Genomic DNA, 16,362 nt, shown 5'->3' on the forward strand with positions numbered 1-16,362 from the left:
TAACCAATCAGAATGAAGTAAACAGGTGTATCAATCATGTAGTAATGAATAACCTGTATGTATGAGAAAAGTGAATAAAAGCAAGGGTCCGGGACTTTCCTAGGATGCCTCACTGCAGCCTTGTCTCGTCTCTGTTTCCCGATACAACACAACTCACCTGGAGCTGATATTACTTAGTGCAACTAGTTTAACTGGATCCATTCAGGCTAGTTAGCCGGAGCCATGTTCATAGTACTATTATGTAACCCACACACTTTCTGGGTGTGGTGCCCTATCCCATGTAGTGGCACTGAAACCACTTACAGCAGTGATTCTCAAACTTTTGTATTGGTGACCCCTTTCACATAGCAAGCCTCTAAGTGTGACCCCTCTAATAAATTAAACACACCTTTTTATATATTTTATACCATTATAAATCCTGGAGGTAAAGGGGGTTTGGGGTGGAGGCTGACAGCTCATGACCCCCCACATAATAACCTTATGACCCTCTGAGGGGTCTCCACCCCCAGTTTGAGAACCCCTGACTTAGAGATTAAGGAGTGTGGTACAGCCTCAACCAAGTGCCATGTCACTTTTTGTTCATGCAGTAGAGGCTCATGCATTTAGCTCCAGAGGTCCCAGGTTAAATCCCATCCACTGATGACTGGAGTCTGTCGGTGTCACAGTTAGATGCTGAGTCTGGCCAGTAAATTGGTTGTCACAGTCATGCCTATAACTTCCTGCCTACTGAGCTACACATTAATTTTAAAGAGAAAGACTGAGAACAGTCTGGTTCCTTTTTCTTTTTATTAGATACAAATTCAGTTAGTGAGTGAGAGCAAAGGCTTTTTTGGTTCAAGCTGTGGTTTCAGCAGCTGATAGCACTCAGCATTCCAGCATCAGGTGGGCAGTTCTTGAGAGACCACCCAGGGCTGCTGAGGTGATGAAGAGACAAGGGAGAGAGCTAAGATCAAGGTATTCATCTGTGAAGAAAGGAGCTTCCAACCAAGGAGCAGCCTGCGTGGTGAGCTTGTGGCTAAATTGCTCACCCCACCTTGCCTAGCCTGTGAAAGCAGCAAACTCAGCCTTATATTGCTAGTTCTGCACCTGCTTGGTTTTGTCTCTGAAGAACAAGATTACTTTTCAGATGAACCGTTCTTTTGTGTAGTGAAACTCAGACAACAAAATGGGATGAATACAAAAAGCCAACATTAGCCAAAATTTAAGGGTTAGATATGTCTTGCCAAAAGGATCCCCAGGAAGACCAATTATGCCCAGGAATGATGTATACATGGAACAGTGAGACACCACAACCACTGCATCATAGGAGCTGGAAAAAACTCTGTTGTCCTATCTAATCCATCCCCAGGTGCATGGTTGTCACACTTTCAGGGTAACTGCACCTGTTTCTGTCTGCCCCCTTTATGGTACACTCCAGCAATGCTCAGTCAGGTTTCAGCTCTCCTGCAGTCACTTGCCTCTTGGCAGGGACTCTTGTCCAACTTCCCTTTCACCAGGGAATTTAGGGCTGCACAGCTTCCTACCCTACACTGTGATACTCCCAGCAAGCCAGTCTGCCTAACGGCCCGTGCTTTGCTTTCTCTCCAAGGGCTAGGAACTGTGTACTGCCAGCAGTTACACATAATCACAAAGCTCCTTCTAAACAAGCACATTTATTTTTAAGATAAAAGTATTACAGAGAAACCATCATAAAAACAACAAACAGATTTAAACACTCGAAACACACCAGAAATCACCAATTAGTCTTATGGAGCCCTAATAGGCCAAAGTCTTTCCAAACTTTCCACAAGGGCTGAGGCCCGTCTTGGGCAGAAGACAGCCCTGAGTCAGTTTAAACCCAGCTTTTTTTATATAAAAACCTTTTTCTTTGTCTGAGTTTCCCAGAAACCAACAGTTCAAGCCAATATATACAACCGCCCCAGGGATGGCACCTCTTTGGAGATGTTGACAACCTGAGTGATTCACCTTAAATACCCCCACTATTTTTGCTTCTTGGAGGAGCTGTGATAATCTTCCCCTTGGAGTTGCATGCAGTTTCTGGCCCAGAGTGAAAGATACGCTTAATACAAGGAAAAGTAAAATATCTCTAGGTTTTTCCAGAAAGAAGCACCTGGGCTAAATTGGCCAAACAATGAACTGTCTGAAGGCAAAAAACAAGAGAAGGACTGAATCCATCCCCTGTATCAGCCCAGTGAGGTGTGAGCTCTCCCCTCACAGGGTCTCGGTTTGCCTCCCTGCGATTGTAAATATGACAAAGAGGGAATTTTGGTAATATGTTTATGATTCTTACGCATCCCTCATTTTCCCTCTGTGCTTTGAATTGCTATGCATGGAACATAAAGGGTTAAAAATGTGCTCCTGAGGCAGGAGGGGACATGAGACATTGTGTCACACATCTGTCTGGGGTGGTAGAGGTAGTTAAGCATTGGCTGAGACTGCCCCCTATCGATGGAGCATCTGGAAAGACAATGGGAACCACAGTGGGTGGGACGTTGCCATCTAGCAACCAACAACAAGGAGATTTCCCCCACCTTCCTACAGGTACTCAGAACAAAGGCTCCAGCTAGAGAACAAGAGGAAAGGTGGGGGGGTTAAGAGCTGGCCTTTGGAGAGACACTCACACACTTAGGACTAGGGAGCCGAGGCCTAGGGTTGACCAGGCTGAACTCTATCTTAACCTTGGCTTTTCTTTGTTAACCTAAAGACTTTCAGATTCTTTAGGCCAATAAACTAATAAATTGTTACCTTGTTTTGGAAAGACTGCCTGTGTCACTGCAAATACTCTCTGAGAACATTGCACCCTCCCTGAAGGGCTGTAGAACAAACCTGCCACAGGAGTCTGACTGGCTGTGTTCACTGCAGGGAGCAATGGAAAGAGACAGGGTTTGCTGGGGCCTGAAGGCCCAGTTTCAGAGTCTTGGAGGCTGTGGACCTGCCTTTGTGGAACTGTGAGGGTCTTTGGGGACTGTCACACTGAAGGGGTCACTCCCAAGGGACTGCTGGGGCATAGACCAAACCCTGTGGATCCGTGACAGTACTCGGAGGATAAAAACAAACGGTATACTTCTATGCATATTCTGAACCTGCTGGTCTGCCTAGGGTATTTACAAGCTTTTACCAGGCTCTGTTGCTATCACCACAATACCCCGTGACATACACTTATCGGAATCTGCCAACTCCACCTGTTCTAGTTTTAGGTTTGTCTAGATTGGGAAACAAGGTTAGTATTAGCATGGGACCTCAACTTCTTTCTTAATCTAGGCAAACATTAGACAACCTTAGGTTGAAAGGATGCTGATAACTGAGGAACACACTCTGCAAGGGCAAAGAATGAGTGGTTGGCAGCGTGTGAGCCACAATTTCTGTTTATTTAATCTGCCTGTCTGGGGTTTACACTGCATGTATCATCATGGTGTCTGAGCACCTGTCTGGACAATGGCAGTGGTCCTTGTTATCCATAATCCCTTCCAGCCAGCACAGACTCTAGGAGATGGTATCACTGGCCCCAGAAAGAGCTCTCCCCAGCCAGGGCTATCACTGGAATCCATGTATTTCCCAGGTAGATCCCTTCACTCCTTTGCATTTCTATTTATAGCTCTGCGTTCATGCTGGCTAAGCAGGAAAGAGATTAACTGAATACTCACTCTCCCAGGAAAAAACCTCCAATCACACTGTTTATCAACATGGGTCTGATTTCCCAGACAGGACTGATTCACTTTCTGGACTGTACCAGCTCCTTCCCACCTGACTAGCTGACCTGACACAGCTCACAATTCCTCCTTTGTTGGCGAGGAAAATGATCCTAAGGAAACTTCATGTGGATTCCCACTGCACTGCAGCAAGTGGGGGCTCTCTTCACCAAATGCAGCCCTAGATGCACATTCTACCCAGTGAGTTGGCCAGTTCCAACCTGACATCTCTGACCCAGGGATACTATTTTCAGGGTCAAGACGGACACATGACTAGAAGTAAAGGGTGTCATGTGACCCCTCTAAGAACTCCTCCGACCACCCTCTACCAATCAGGATCTCACACACCCCCCTGAGAGGAGACTTGACCAATCTGGGGGTGTTCTGGGGTGGAGTGATCAGGCAGGAAGAGGGTCATATGACTCCTCTAAGAACGCCTCCATAGCCCCCTGCCAATCAGGATGGGTTTCAGCGACAGAGGACTTTCCCAAGAGTGGATTTGACCAATCGGGGGGAAGGGAGCTCTGGGCAAGATGACCCATACAGAAGAGGGTCATGTGACCCCTCTAAGAGCTCCCCCATCGCCCTCTACACATCGAAATGCAGCATCACCCCCCAGAAGTCCCAGCACCACATGGAAGAGGCCATTTTGTTCCAAGAATGCATGTTTTAGAAATCATGGAAACAGAGGAAAAATGGAGTCCTTCACCACCTCTGTGAGAATTTAGGATTGAAAAAGTTCTAATGGAGACAGGGCCGGCTCCAGACCCCAGCGCGGCAAGCACGCGCGTGGGGCGGCCCTTTCCCGGGGGGGCGGCAGGCTGGGCCGGCGGACCTGCCGCAGTCATGCCTGCAGGAGGTCCACCGGAGCCCCGGGACGACCGGACCTGCCGCAGGCATGACTGCGGAGGGGGTGCTCGTCCCGCGGCTCCAGTGGACCTCCCGCAGGCACGCCTGCGGCAGCTCAAGCAGAGCCGCCGGACCTGCGAACCGTCCGCAGCTGCGGGAGGTCCAGCCGAGCCGCCCGACCAGCGGACCCTCCGTAGTCATGCCCGCGGGAGGTCCGCTGCTCCCGGGGCTCCAGGGCGTCTCCCACGCATGACTGCTTGGGGCGGCCGAATATGTAGAGCCGCCCCTGAACGGAGAAAGGAAAAGGGAGAAAAAAGCAGCTACTGGTGAAATGGTCGGGGTAGGCCAATAAGTTTAAACAGGTCAAAGCTTCTCAACTCTGTGACATTTAGAGGCAAACGAAAATGATTCCTCCTGCAAAGAGAGAGAGGAAGAGAGAGAGAAATGAGCGACAGCAGGTTTTACATTACTTTGCCCAACAACGCCAGCTCTGGGTTTCCCCCCTCCAAAACCTCAGCTCAAACTTTACAATACAGATAATTAGCCCCTTGCATCTCCCGGGTGCCTGGGAGATGGGGTTAGTGAAAATACAATACCCGCACAGCTGCAACATAGAAAAGTTAGACTTAGACTAAAGTCATTCTCCAAAAATGGGTATAGTGCAAGGATAATTGAAAGCAGCCTGTTTGCTGGAGCTTGCTACTCTTTCTATATAGCAAAACTGCGTCATACTCCCAGTGGACTTTGCCCAATATTGTTTTTAAAAATGAGTACCTATTGGGAATTTCTTAGCACTCAGTGCTAGTACAAGTCAAGCCATTTATTTGGGGACCTAGATATGAACACAACCGCCTAACCCGAGGCAATTTTTTTTTTAAATCAAACTTGGCTTGTATTCATGTGTTACCTATTGCCATGGTGGCATCAGCAAGCGGGACATATGCAATGAAATTCACTGTACATAAAGTTGCCGCAAGAGTCTGAAGCTAATGCTTGTTGCTTCACTGCACTTTTGGGGGAGAGCTGATCGGTGAAACAGAACACCTGCCTTTCCAGACATAATCCATTGTCCAAAATTCCTCTTCATCCAAATGAATGCCACCTCCTCTTTCTTCTCCAGGTCCATATACATGACCCAGCTCACCACAAGACCCATCAAATGGGGAAAAAGTCTCCAGGCTCTGGCAAAGTACACAAAGGTTTTAGCTGACAGTTGAGGGACCCAAATAATCAACTCAACTTCAAACGACCATAATTTGAGCAAAGATAAAAACATGGTCCTCAAACTTTCCATCTCATTTAACTTCTCTTTGTTGCTAATGTTTCAAACCACACAGGCATGTGTTAGGTCAACAACTCAGAGCCAAACCCCCAGATTTTCCAGAGCTCTGCTTCATGTTCTGGGGAAACAGAGGCTCACAGGTAGGTTCAAGCCACCTTTCTATTGACCCAGCCAATCTCTTAAACTGTCTGGGGCCAAGTTTTAACTTTCTGTGCCAGGTAGCTACTCCCAAGATGCTGCTGGCCAAGATTGCAAGAGCACATCATGCTCCAGTCCCACCTCTCATACCTTTGCCATGCCCCCGTCCTGGTCCTTAGCCTGCCCCAGGATACCTCCTAGTACTTACAGGGGAATCTTCAGCTGCCACTTTAAAGCAACATTTAGTTCCCTTTTTGCCCTCTGAGCCAATGCAGTGGCTCAAAGGGGACATACAAGGAAGTAAGGATCTGGGCCATCCAATTTCAACATTGTGAATATTTCTTTCACATCTGTCCTGCACACATGTATTTCTAAATATTAAACACTGTTTCTGTGTGAGTTCCCAGATTTTTCTTAACAAATTTAAATGATTCCTATTAAAGTAATCAATTTTATAAAGAGACTGGTATCTTCCTTACAGGGTAGATTTACACTATGGCCCCAATCCTGAAATCTTTTGAGTAGTAATTCCTTTTAAAGCCTAAATTCTGCCCTCAGTTACAACCATGGTATTCCCATTGCATTCAATGGAAGTTTAATGTGTATCTGATACTCAGTCTCCAATCTGTGTTTTCTGCTCAGCTGCACTCTGTGCAGGACGTGACAGGAAAGGAGAAAAGTATCTGTACACCACCTTTATATTCTCCCCATCCCCTGGGCTGCCATAAAGTAGAGCAACCTTAAGGCAGCTCAGCTTACACTGGCTTGTAATAGTCACCAGATAGGAAGGATGGGGGCCAGATACTGCACATCAATAGGAGGAGTAGCCTGACTTGATATGAGAAGATCGGCAGCACTGAAATTCATGTTGTTTACTTTCCTCAAAAGGAAACCTTAGCACTTCAAAATGTCTTTTGGAAATACTCTTTAAGGAAGCACCAAAGAAACCAGGCAGCTTTTAGAAGCAAATGTAATCATGGTATTAGCATTGCCATTGTCTACTGTCACAAAATTTAGTGGTGTGATATCACTTAAGACATTTACAGTCATCTACTGCTTGGTCCACTTCCTCATGCCTCAGTTTGTTGGTATAATTCACCATCCTACATGCAAGAAAAGTGCAGGACATACATGTTAATATGCAGTGTTGTCATAGCCAAGTTGGTCCCAGGAGATTAGAAAGATAAGGTGTGTAAGGAAATTTTTTTTATTTGACTAATTTTCAAGTTGCTTCCAACTTCCCACTTCCAAGTTGGTCCAATAAAAGCGATGATCTCACCCACCTTGTCTTTTTAATAAATGTTAATAGACAGCTACTCAGAGGGCTGTATTCTCTGGCTCACCAAGTTCATTTTGCACAATGTAACTAGCACTCAGTGAACTTAAACCAGCTTCAGCTTGATGTTAGAGAATTCCTCCTATCTAAGGGAATCAGTGCAGGTATATGGCTGCCGATGGCAGTATAGCTGCCTCCCATGCCAGTGTAGCTCCTGGAGCACTGCTGTAATCTACATTGTTTTATATGTAAATTGCAGCTAGTTACACCCACGTTCAAACAAACTGTCTCTCTCTTTGGATTAATTGCTCACTCTCATTATTGTTGTGTTGTAAATCAGCCGTTCTCAACTGCGGGCCCACGGCCCACTGGACCCCAATCTCCCTGCTCTGCGGGGCAAGTCTTGAGTCCCCCCCCCACATCCTGTGGAGCTCCTGAGCCCCCCAGTCCCAGCCCCATAGGGCAGAATCCTGCCCGTGGCTGAAGCCCAGAGGGCCCCCCCCCACACACATCTGAATCCTGGAGGGCCCTCCCTCGCTGGGTCATGTAGTTTCTATAGCACGTTGGGGGCGGGAGGCTTCAAAAGAAAAAGATTGAGACCCCTCATTGTAAACACTCTAAAACGTCCATCTGGGCACCACAAAATAGTTATTAGCCCTTCTGTGATGTGCAGCAGCCAATCTCTATCTGTAACATCAGTCAACATCTTGCCCCAGTGAGGTTAGATTTGGGATTTAAATTAATAGCTTCTCTGACGAAATATGGCATTTCATGATCACGTCAGTAGACATTGTCCAGTGCATGCCACCCCCAACACAAGACCAGCCCTCAGAGATTTATTACTACTGTGACTCACTCGCCTTTTTCTTCACAAAGCCACATACTGCAGCTCTCTCTCTGGGCTCAGGCTGTGTTCTGACAACAAAATGCCAACTGCAGCCAGAGCAAGTTTTGAGGATACCAAGGGGTGCATGGAATGCAGGACAGACCCTTCAATCCTCATTCAGGTAAATTCCTCCTGACTTCTATTCTGCTTAACTAAGGGCTGCAGACATTAGTTCATAGGACTGGGTCCCTCTGCCCTTACACTGAACAGTTCTCCTGGAAGTTTTAAACAAGTTCCAGTCAGAACCAGTTTTCCTAAGGGGTTTCCGAAGCAGGGGCGCTTCCCGCCTTTTCTAAGGGGTTTCCTGGGCAAGCGTATAAAAAGGTGCCCTGGACACAGCCTCAGGGCTGTCCATCTGAGTGGCAGCCAGGGATGGTCATGGGTCACAGATCTTACTTGCAGCATGATCTGTAAAGAGAGAAGGAGAAGAAACACCACTTACCTTTGTCACCATCCATCACGGTTCTCCTGTGCATTCAGACAGCGTGTACTGAGCAGAAAGAACACTCAGTGCAGGAGATGAAGGGACTGAGTTAAACTGCAGATGTCAAGTTCACATACTTCCATTTTCAGTGACTAATCTCTTAAGCCAGTGGAGAGGCCAGGGTACAAAAGTATTTCTGTAGATCAGCATGTGATTATTTCTATTGCGTACTGCCTCATAGTCCCAGTCACAGACCAGATTCCCATTGTGCTAGGACCTGTACAAACACAGAACAAGATGGTCCTTAACTGTCATTAATTAACACATTAACAGCACAACAAACAGACAAGAGAATAATAAAGCAAGCAAAAAAGCCCCCTTTGACCAGGTACCAGCATATAACTAATATAAGGCTACATATTTAAGGAACTTTCTCCCTGATTCAGGGTCTGATGTAACTAAGCCCCTGTTCCATACCATTGTGTAAACTGGGGACTTGTATACTTTCCATCTTGCGCAATTATACAGCAGCACACAGTTACTTAGTTTTTAGTACATTAACAGGAGGCCACTCTACAAGAAGCCTAGGGCTTGGTCAGCACAGAGAGTTTGCCTGTCTCTGTGCTGGTGTTATGCACCCCTCAGTGTCTACACCTGGCTCCATAAAATTGGCCTTTCAAAAATGCAGCATTGTGTAGGAGCACAGGTAATTGTAATAACACTTGCTCATTGCAGCTGTTAACATCAGGGCAAGGCATCCACATATAGGTCCACTACGGATGGACCAGTGATAGGAAGAGTGTTTGTGCATGTGACAAGTAACACCACAAACTATGTAATGCCACAGAACAAATTAAGATCAACAACAGAACAACATTATGTGTGGCAAAGCCATGACAAACACTGTGCAGGCATCAAGCAGCTCATAAATTAGCACATCATCACGCAAACACTGCCTCAGCTTGACTTAGATCTTGGGCAATAGCAGACCCTCAAAAAGAGGCCACAGCTTTACACCCATGGTCACTGTGGTGTTAATTGGCTGCATTTTACAAGAGCTGCATCATAGGTTGACTTTGAGTGTATTTACAAGGGGCAAGGTTTTCACCACACAGGCACAGACACACAGAGTGTTCTGCAGCAGTGTTAGCTGAGCTACAGCAATGAGAAGTGGGATCCTAGAGCCAACCCTGAACTTTATTATTCCACACAAATGAGAAATGTCTTAAAAACATGGAGCTTTCCTTTTGGGCACTATAATAGGGATCCACTCACCTTTTGAGAGCCTCTTAGTGGCTGGATATGGTACCACAGTCCTTTTCTCACCCCTGGGGAACCCTGCCAGCTGTGAGTCTTCTGTGGCTCAGGCCTCTGGCTAAGTCCCGAAGTCCAAATGAACCCCTCTGGGAAAGTCAAGAACAGTCCCATTGCCCTCACTAGGGTCTCCAGCCCCAACTCTGGGTCCTTGAAATTCTGCCCTTTGTTCAAGCTCTCCATAAGCATTTTCCCCTTCCTGGGGCTTATGCCACTGTAGATGGTAGGGGAACTGGGCCTGCCCATAACTCTGGCTTCCAAACCATGGACCCTGTGAACAGTAGCTAAGCACTGCTTTTTTTCAGTTCATTGTTGCTTCTTCCTACCGGCCACTTTCAGCTTCACTCTCACCTCAGGGTTAAAGTTCTTAGGGACTCTCTTCCTGCAAACACAGCTTAAACAAATGCTTCCAGAATCAAACTCTAGCTATCCCCTGAAGTTCTGTGGCCAGAGAGCAGCACCCTTTCTTGCTCTTCCAGTTCCTGCCAGGAACTGACCTGCTAAGGCCCTGCAGCTCCTTTCAGCTGAGCCTGATGGGCTCTGATTGGCTGCTTTCCTGAGGCCTCTCTAGACAGATCCAGATTTGTGGCTCTTTTCCTGGGGCAGGGTGTAGTAGGACCACAGGGCCTCTTCTAAAAAGCCTCAAAGCCCAGGTACAGCCCGTCACAGGCACAGATCCATTGGTTTTCTTAGAACCAGATGAGCCCCTAAGGCCTTGTCTACACTACAGGACTATTTCGAATCTACTTAATTCGAATTTGTGGATTCGACCTTATGAAGTCGAATTTGTGTATCCATACTAAATACACTAATTCGAACTTCTGAGTCCACATTCACGGGGCCGGCGTCGACTTTCGAAGCGGTGCACTGTGGGAAGCTATCCCACAGTTCCCGCAGTCCCCGCTGCCCATTTGAATTCTGGGATTTCCCCCCAATGCATGCTGGGGGAAAAAATGTGTCGAGGGTGGTTTTGGGTAACTGTCGTCATTGAACCGTCAATCACGCCCTCACTCCCTCCCTCCCTGAAAGCGCCTGCGGGCAATCTGTTTCGTGCACTTTTCTGGTCAGTGAAAGCGTGGACGCCACAGCACTGCAAGCATGGAGCCCGCTGCGATCCTCGCCGTTTTCTCCTCCTCGCACTTTATCGTCCACCTCTTCCACATTCAGCTGCTGAGAAATTGGGCTACTTTTCAATGGTTCTGCAAGCACTGGGGGACCATAGGGGACGTTTTACCAACATGAACGTCGGATGGCCGGGCAAGGTTCCTGATGCATGTGTTCTCAGGAACTGTGGGCTGCTCAGACGCCTGCTGGAAGGTAGTTTCTTCCCGTACCACGAAATAACTGTTTGTGGATGTGCATTTGCCTATAGTGATCCTCGGTGACCCAGCCTGCCCGCTAATGCACTTGCTCATGAAGCCCTATACAGGCGACTGGGACAGTGACAAGGAACTCTTCAAATACCAGCGAGCAGCGAGCAGCGTGACCTGTGACTGTTCAGTTTCTTTACAGAGAAGCTGAACCTGCCCCTGTTTCTTTACCCAGTTACTGTTGACTCTCCTCTTCGGTTAAATACCCCGTTCTCCCCGTTTCCTCCACTTCCAAGACACGTGTAAAAATAAAATACATGTCACACTGTTACTGAGGAGAGGTTTCTTTATTCATGACTTTTCGTTAAAGGGTCGAAACTGGAACGCAGACTGCGGTGGGTAGGGTGTGCGCTGATGTAAAGACCGCCTCTAAACTTAAGGAATGACAGGGCTCCTGCTCCTACAGCGGTCCGCATTGCCGGACTGCTTGTTTCAACGGAGCCTGCCATCCCTCCTTTTTGGGATTCTGTGTGCGGGCGGCTATGTGGCCTTGTGGCGGAGGAGGACGGATACAGATTCCTCTGCTGCGTGACTCAGCGGTCCACAACAAGGACCGCTGTATAAGATCTGTACCCGAACCTCCCCCGCTAAAAAGTCACATCCCCACCGCCCCACACAGAACCTGGAAACCACCTCCCATACCGACCACGGTGCCTGCTGACTGCATTGTGTGTGTTACCCGCTGCTGATCCGGCCCCCGTGTCTGTACCCTGCGAAAGGTGCCTGTCCTATGCAATTAGCAACGCACTTCCCCACGCACCCCATTCAAACACAGTCTTCAGTGAGGAAACATGACGGAAACAGTACTTAACAGCAAAGTATTTTTATTACTTAAGTACACAGTTATGGGATGGGACTGGGATTGGGACTTGTTTGAGTCCGGAAGGGAAGGACTTATGCAAACGTAGGGTATGAGAGCTTTTGGTTACTTGAGCACTCTGCTGGGGTGCAGTGACAGTATTCACGGCCCAGGGCGGGGCATCCTCCTGGTTATTTAGGGTGAGGGGGGTATGTGACTTTGTGGCGGGGGAGGGCGGTTGCAGAGATACTGCCGGGGGGCTCTGTCCTGCAGCGGACCTGCAGAACATACACAAGTCGCCGGAGCGTGTCCGTATTGCTCCCTCAGTAGTACAAGCATTGCTTGAGTCGCCTGCTTGTGTTCCTCACGCCACCTCTCCTCCCATTCGCTGTGCTCCCTCCACTGCCTCTGCTGGTCCGCCTCGGCTAGGTAGCAGCCCACACATTCATCGAAAATCGTGTCCCTTGTCTTTTTCTTTCGCCGCCTAATCTTCGCCAGCCTCTGCGAGGTGGATGCTGTGGAAGGTCTGGAGACAGTGGAAGCTGTGAGATGGGAAAACAGTTAGTTAATTCCTTGCAATGATACTTTTTTGCGAACAATTAACTGAGTCTAGGCTGTCTCTGAATTTTTTGTTGAGAACCCCTGTGCCTGCTGTTGCACAAATCATTTTGCGCGGTGGATTCTGGGTAAATGTCGCCAGTCATTCCTTCCTCCGGGAAAGCAAGGGCAGACAATCATTTCGATCACGTTTTCCATGAAATGCCCTGGCACACGCCATAGCGTGGCAACAATGGACCCTATTTTGCCTTTTGTGTATGTCACCGTATGTGTACTGTATGCCGCTGATAGAGGCGGACCAGCAGCGCTACACAGCAGCATGCTTATGCTTTTGCATGACAGCAGCGATGGTTACCAGGCATACTGCACCGTCTATCATACCATGAACTGGTAAGAAGACGGTAATAAGATGGTCATGGTTACCTGTCCTTTTGCACTGCGCCATTTGGTGCTGTCATAAGTGCCCCTGGTCGATCAGCCAGGGGCACAAAAGCAAAATTTGGGAATGACTCCCCGAGTCAATCCCTCCTTTTTGGGTATCTAAAAATAGAATCAGTCCTGCCTAGATTATGTGCAAGTGTACTAGAGAACCACTGTATCATACAACCAGAGACCACAGCTGCTCTCTGTCCAATCCTGCATAAATTTTGAGCTGAACGCTATTCACAGGGTGTGCTCCTGAAACAACCCCAGCTGTTCATTCCGTTCTTCCCCCAGCCTTCCTGGGTTCCAGTACCATTGTCCCCCCACTTGTGTGATGAAGTAATATAGAATGCATATAGACACAGGTAGTCGTTTGTGAGAAATGAGTGGAAGGAAGCCTCCAGCTGCAATGATAGTCCAGAGATGACATTAAGGGGTGTGGAGGAGGGAGCCACTCATCCCTCTGCTAGTCCAGGGGCAATTGAATCTTTTCTTTACAATGAAGGGTGGGGGCTGATGGATCTCAGCCCCCTGTTGCAATGATGAGGACGGTTACCAGCCATACTGCAACCATCTACCATGAAAAATTAGCAACAGGCGGCCTTGACCGACCGGTCCCAAGCAAGTTGGTACGGTTGTCATGGTTACCAGCCCTTTTGCACTGCCCCATGTGCCAATAGGCTGATGATGAGGATGGATTTCCATCGTTTTGTACCATCAGCCATCCATAGCGTGGGGGGAGCAAGGATGTTGGTGTTGAGTGCTGCACCATCGCGTCTATCTGCAGCATTCAGTACAGATACGGTGACATGTAAAAGAGTCAACAGAGGATTGTTTTCCCTTTAACTTCTGGGGGTCGGGGGGTGCGTAAATTGCCGAGCTATGCCCCGTCCCACCGCGGACACTGTGTTTGACCCTAGAAGCATTTGGAGATCAGCCAAGAATGCAAATGCTTTTCGGAGACAGCAGGAACTGTGGGATACCTTGCGTCCTCGTTCCCCCCTCCTTCCATGAGCGTCCATTTGATTCTTTGGCTTTCCGTTACGCTCGTCACGCAGCTGCGTGCTGAGTCTGTGCTATGCCGTCTGTCCGTTTATTTATTAAAAATACTTTGGACCAGGCGTAACGTAACATTTCTTCCCCTACTTAGATGCAGGAGTCTCCGAGGGAGATCACCGTGAGGACAGGCACTGAAGGAGATAGAGAGCGCATGCTGCGTGAAAGCTAGCACGAACCACGGACCTATGCAGCCGTGCTCTGGGAGCGCAGTGCTCCCTGAATACCGCATGAAAGCCTCGCGCGGAAAAGTGTGCTATCACGGAGCACCCAATAAGGCAGCTCTCCCCAGGAACCTCCTGCTGATGCTTATCGATTAACGGCAGGAGAGCTTCGTGGCGTTCTTCCAGGAGGATTTCTGTTCTATCACCATATATACAGAGACCTCCTTTTCACACACTTCAGATTCCTGTTATATTAAGAATAAAAGTTAACATGGTTAAAGCACTTACCGACTGCTCCTACCCCTGATTCAGGATCCCGGGTTCCTGGCCGGGGAGGGTTGGTAGGGGATCTCCGTGAGGGTGATGAAGCGATCCTGGCTGTCGGGGAAACCAGCGTTGTAAGCGCTGTCGCCTGCCTCGTCCTCCACAAACCCTTCCTCATCTTCCCCGTCCGTGAACATCGTCGAGGAACTGTCCGTCGACACTGTCCCATCATCAGAGTCCATGGTCACTGGTGGGGCAGTGGTGGCAGGCTCCGTAGCGTCCGTTGGCCGCTTTGATTTTTTGGTAGCCTTGTCTGGGGTCCTTGATTTTCACGCGGCGCTGCGTTGCATGACGGCTGTATCCTCAGTCTGTATCATGGCTTTGGAGACCTTCTCGTAGGTCTTTGCATTCCGTTCGTTGGAGAGCAGCTCCGAAAGCACAGACTCCTCGCCCCACACACCGATCAGATCCAAGAGTTCCCGTCAGGTCTATGCCGGGTCCCTCTTTCTATTCAGAGATTTACATGAACTCCTCTGCTGGAGAGCTCTGCATTGCTGCCGGTGCTGCGGAGCTCGCCCCGATGTGCAACCAGAACGTCAGATTCAAACCGCCCAGACAGGAAAATGAATTCAAATTTTCGCGGGTCATTTCCTGTGTGGCTGGGGCAGAGAATCCAAGCTCGGGCTGCTGTCCAGAGCGTCAACAGAGTGGTGTCAGTGTGGGATAGCTCCCGGAGCTACTAAGTTCGATTTCCATCCACACCTAGCCTAATTCGAACTAGCCATGTCGAATTTAGCGTTACTCCCACCTGCCGGGGTGGAGTACCCAAATTCGAACTAAAGAGCCCTCTAGTTCGAATTAAATGGCTTCCTGGTGTGGACGGTTGAGCGGTTAGTTCGAATTAACGCTGCTAAATTCGAATTAAAGTCCTAGTGTAGACCAGGCCTCAGAGTCTGTTTATCAAGCCTTTCTTGTCTGAATACTGTGGCAACAAGCTAGACAAATAAATAACCAAACCATCTTCCTTTTCCCTTGGATTCTCTCTGTCTACTGCTATTGATTCTGCCATTGCCTAGTTTAGGGTGGGAACAGAGATGGAATCGACTCTATGTCCGAGGGGGAGAAACAAGATTTTTGTTCATTACACATGAGGGCAAAAGATCTAAAAGCCTAGAGTTTAGGCAGAAAACCTCTCCAGCAGGGGTGGCCCCAGACCCCAGCACACCAAGCGCGTGCTTGGGGCGGCATGCCGCGGGGGGGCGCTCTGCCGGTCGCAAGGAGGGCGGCAGGCGGCTCCAGTGGACCTCCTGCAGGCACGGTGGAGATGCGGGACCAGCGGACCCTCTGCAGGCATGGCTGCGGGAGGTCCACCGGAGCCGCGGGACTGGCGACCGGCAGAGCGCCTCCCACGGCGTGCCGCCGTGCTTGGGGCAAGCGAAATGTCTAGAGCCGCCCCTAGCACTTACCCAAACCTCCCCCCTACCCCATCCCTGGAGATCCAGCCAGGATAAGTCCTCCCCTGGCCCCCCCCCCAGTCAACTCAGAGTCACCTGCCTGGGGGATGACACCATATGCGTCCTCCCCTCCTCCCTCCGCAGGCACAGCAGTCACCTCAGCCTGCCCCTAGTGCTGCTCCCTTGTAAGCCAGCAGTGCCCGGCGGACGGTGAGGGAGCACAGCATGGAGTGGAGCACAGGCAGGGATGCACCGGAGGAGGTACACGGGGGCGGCAAGCAGGGCTGGGAGACAGAAAAACCGGGGCCCTGAATATTGGTGGAGCCCAGGCACCATGAGCCCATATAACTCGCCACCCCTGCCTATAGGGGATAGCTGGGTACCCCTCCCCACCCAGGCACACTCACTTCCGGTAG

At 49.1% G+C, this 16,362-nt stretch overlaps 1 protein-coding gene across 3 annotated transcripts; it reads right to left on the bottom strand.

The window, feature by feature from the left end:
* Window positions 1-4,772: 4,772 nt before the first annotated feature.
* On the bottom strand, window positions 4,773-10,312 carry LOC123358238 (collagenase 3-like). Of its 3 annotated transcripts, none has more exons than XM_045000902.1 (3): window positions 9,820-10,296; window positions 5,587-5,719; window positions 4,773-4,952 (listed from the first exon to the last, which is right to left on the bottom strand). In XM_045000902.1, exons 1-3 carry the CDS (start codon window positions 10,102-10,104, stop codon window positions 4,927-4,929), a joined length of 444 nt encoding a protein of 147 aa, XP_044856837.1. In that variant the 5' UTR covers window positions 10,105-10,296; the 3' UTR covers window positions 4,773-4,926. The 3 variants fall into 3 exon arrangements, 1 of the variants encoding a protein (XP_044856837.1); XR_006575704.1 differs by lacking the exon at window positions 4,773-4,952 and adding an exon at window positions 8,563-8,821 and having other exon boundaries at window positions 5,583-5,719; window positions 10,210-10,312; XR_006575703.1 differs by lacking the exon at window positions 4,773-4,952 and adding an exon at window positions 8,563-8,821 and having other exon boundaries at window positions 5,583-5,719.
* Between the last annotated feature and the right edge of the window lie 6,050 nt (window positions 10,313-16,362).

The sequence above is a fragment of the Mauremys mutica genome, unplaced genomic scaffold (assembly GCF_020497125.1).
Source record: "Mauremys mutica isolate MM-2020 ecotype Southern unplaced genomic scaffold, ASM2049712v1 Super-Scaffold_100033, whole genome shotgun sequence".
Lineage (NCBI taxonomy): Eukaryota > Metazoa > Chordata > Testudines > Geoemydidae > Mauremys > Mauremys mutica.

Bases quoted from the DNA above. Each gene is read 5' to 3' on its own strand.
- LOC123358238 (XM_045000902.1), bottom strand. From the start codon at position 10,104: ATGGGCAGGCCCAGTTCCCCTACCATCTACAGTGGCATAAGCCCCAGG. The intron at 5,720-9,819 runs GTGAGTGGATCC...GTACTTTGCCAG, and splicing joins CACTAAGAGGCTCTCAAAAG to AGCCTGGAGACTTTTTCCCC. The intron at 4,953-5,586 runs GCAGGTGTTCTG...CTCTCTTTGCAG, and splicing joins AATGGATTATGTCTGGAAAG to GAGGAATCATTTTCGTTTGC.